General features: G+C 53.2%; 1 protein-coding gene across 1 annotated transcript; it reads left to right on the plus strand.

Annotated features, from left to right (window-relative positions):
- Positions 1-1,263: 1,263 nt before the first annotated feature.
- LOC101767985 (3-oxo-Delta(4,5)-steroid 5-beta-reductase) lies at positions 1,264-2,848 on the plus strand. The gene has a single exon (XM_004983901.4). It carries the CDS (start codon positions 1,429-1,431, stop codon positions 2,617-2,619), a length of 1,191 nt encoding a protein of 396 aa, XP_004983958.1. The 5' UTR covers positions 1,264-1,428; the 3' UTR covers positions 2,620-2,848.
- Positions 2,849-3,356: the final 508 nt, after the last annotated feature.

Genomic DNA, 3,356 nt, shown 5'->3' on the forward strand with positions numbered 1-3,356 from the left:
GAACTGAATGACGCCATTGCTATCCCGTGCAACAACTCCATCCCACTGACTTAGAGAGCATTTGGATACTAGGTGCTAAACTCTAGCAGTGTCACATTGAATGTTCAAATACTAATTAAGAGGATTAAACATGAGCTAATTATAAAACCAATTGCAGAACCCCTGTGCTAATTCGCGAGACGAATCTATTAAGCCTAATTAATCCATCATTAGCAAATGGTTACTGTAGCACCACATTGTCAAATCATGGACTAATTAGGCTTAATAGATTCGTCTCGCGAATTAGACTCCATCTGTGCAATTAGTTTTGTAATTAGCCTATATTTAATGCTCCTAATTACCATCAATCATCCAATGTGACAGGTGTAGGGTATCCAAACGGGACCTTAGTTTGCTCATCAAAGGATCGTGGTTTGCTCAACAAAGGATCTATCCATCGGCATTCACCTTTGTCCAGCCGGCAGGTGAGGGATTGCAGATAGCAGGATTTCTTTGCCTTCTTCTGATGGGTTAATGCAGTTTACCCAGTGCCTGATGGCTCTTACCTTTCTGATCACCTGTATCCCCGTTTGCCCAAACATTGCATAACTTCGATTCCACAACTGTCTGTCGCCGCAAGACATGATTCTTTAAACACACTTCGGCAGCCGTCTACGTCTTCATCTCTTGGCACAAGTGCGAAACGTTGCGAAACCTCGATTCCACAGACGCATCGACAGTCGACAGTGGACAGGTGGGTGTTCGCTGAAGAGGAACAACAATCGGTAGCTCGTAGCTGAGCCTGGGCTTAGCAATTCACGAGATGACCGCTGCCGCCTCCACACTCATGTGTGGGAGATGACGCAGAAGCAGCCCTCAAATTCATCCACCGGTGCGGCCACACAAGGCCAGGTGACAAACTTATGAGATGGACAGATTGCCCTGATGATCGCGCGGAATCACCACCCCACGCGGGCGCATGGTTGCCGGGCCTGGGTGCCGATGCCGATCGATCACTGGGTCCGCTGTCCGCTGATGTGGCCTGAGTGTTTTTTTTCCCTCTTTTTGAAGGGAGAAGACGTGGCCTGAGTTGAGAACGAGACGAGAGAGGGACCCGGATCAGATCCGAATCGGCGCACACAAAACCAAACACCCGCCGGCCGCCGCGCACGCCACACACGCATCCGGCCCGGCCGGGCAGGGGCAGCGCAACGAACCCACGCAAGCAACACGCGGACACCCAGACGGCCAGACCCAATTATTCACCCGGCACCAGCTGCCAGCGAGACAAGCACACAGCACATATCCAGACCAGACCGCAGTCAGGCGAGGAGACCCCGCACGCACCTCCAGTCCTCCTCCCCCGCTCTGCTCTTCTCCTCCCGACCGATCCCCTCCCCCTCCCTTCCGCCCGCGAACGCCGCCTTCCGAATCCATCCGGCTCCCGCGATGAGCTGGTGGTGGACGGGCGCGATCGGCGCCGTCAAGAAGCGGCAGGACGAGCAGGCGGCGGCGGCCGAGCCCACCTACCAGAGCGTGGCCCTCGTCGTCGGATCCACCGGCATCGTCGGCACCTCCCTCCTCGACATCCTCCCGCTCGCCGACACCCCGGGGGGGCCCTGGAAGGTCTACGCGCTCTCGCGCCGCCCGCTCCCGCCCTGGTCCCCTCCGCCCTCCCCCGCCGTCACGCACCTCCACCTCGACCTCGCCGACGCCGCCGCCGTCGCCGACGCCCTGAAGCCCCTCACCGACATCACCCACGTCTTCTACGTCGCGTGGACCGCCCGCCCCACCGAGGCGGAGAACCGGGAGGCCAACGCCGCCATGCTCCGCAACGTCCTCTCCGTCGTCGTCCCCAACTGCCCCGCCCTCGTCCACGTCTGCCTCCAGACCGGGCGGAAGCACTACGTCGGGCCCTTCGAGGCCCTCGGCGGGGTCTCCTTCCCGGACCCGCCCTTCACCGAGGACATGCCGCGCCTCGACTGCCCGAACTTCTACTACGACATGGAGGACATCCTCTTCGACGAGGTCAACCGGCGCGAGGGGGCCGTCAGCTGGTCCGTGCACCGACCCACCACCGTCTTCGGGTACTCCCCACGGAGCGCCATGAACGTCGTCGGAAGCCTCTGCGTCTACGCCGCCATCTGCAGGAAGGAGGGCGCCACGTTTCGATGGCCCGGGTCGCGGATCGCCTGGGAGGGCTTCAGCGACGCCTCCGACGCGGACCTTATCGCCGAGCACGAGATCTGGGCCGCCGTGGATCCCTTCGCCAAGAATGAGGCCTTCAATTGCAGCAACGGGGATCTCTACAAGTGGAAGTACCTCTGGCCGATACTGGCGGACCATTTCGGGGTGGAGTGGGCTGGCTATGAAGGGGAGGAGAACAGGTTCAAGCTCGAGGAGGCCATGGCTGGGAAGGAGGCGCTCTGGGCGGAGATTGTCAGGGAGAATGAGCTTATATCTACGGAGCTCGACGAGATCACCAATTGGTGGTTCGTCGATGCTGTGTTTGGTGTCGAGTTCGAGCATTTGGACAGCATGAACAAGAGCAAGGAGCATGGCTTCCTCGGCTTCAGGAACACGGTGAACTCATTCAACACATGGATCGAGAAGCTCAAGGTCTTCAAGATTGTTCCGTGATTCTTCACTGCAATTTAGGTCTCTACTGTTGTTTTGCATCATTCAGCAATCAGCATCTTATTATCTTGCTCGTTTATCAAGTTCTGCTTCATTTGTAATTTATAGTTCCATTTCATACATTCTGCTATCTGTGCCAGGTTGCATGTTGTATACTGTTGTATACTAGGACCAAATAAAGATCAACACATTGCAAATAAGTTTATTCATGTTCTGCCTCAAGCTTTCATTATGAGCAGTGCTTTATCTGTGAATCGGTTGATAGTGACATCAGTTTTTCCTTGCTGCGCATTCTTGTAATTTAGTTCCGTTTCGTACATTTTGCTATCTATGGCAGGTTTGCATGTTGTATGCTAGAACCAAATAAAGATCAACACATTGCAAATAAGTTATTCTTGTTCACAATAAATTCATTGGAATTCGTGTTCAATAAAAAATAAATTCATTGAAATTGTGTGGGTACTGAATCACCAATTGATTTTTTTTAATATGAGCAGTGCTTTATCTGTGAATCGGTTGATAGAGGCATCAGTTTTTTTCCCTGCTTTGCATTCTTGTAGCCCTGAATTGCTAGTCCCTTGTTTGTAACTGTCAATCTGTTCCTTTTGTCAGTAAATATGATATTAGAGATCAACACATTGCAGATAAGCTATTCTTTGTTAGCACTTAGCAGTAGTTTCCTCAAAATCGTGTTGGCATTGAATTACTGGCTGAAAATGTTTTTATTAAGATCATTGTTT

This window comes from Setaria italica, chromosome IX (assembly GCF_000263155.2).
Source record: "Setaria italica strain Yugu1 chromosome IX, Setaria_italica_v2.0, whole genome shotgun sequence".
NCBI lineage: Eukaryota > Viridiplantae > Streptophyta > Magnoliopsida > Poales > Poaceae > Setaria > Setaria italica.

Coding starts and splice junctions, on each gene's coding strand:
- LOC101767985 (XM_004983901.4), top strand. CDS start 1,429: ATGAGCTGGTGGTGGACGGGCGCGATCGGCGCCGTCAAGAAGCGGCAG.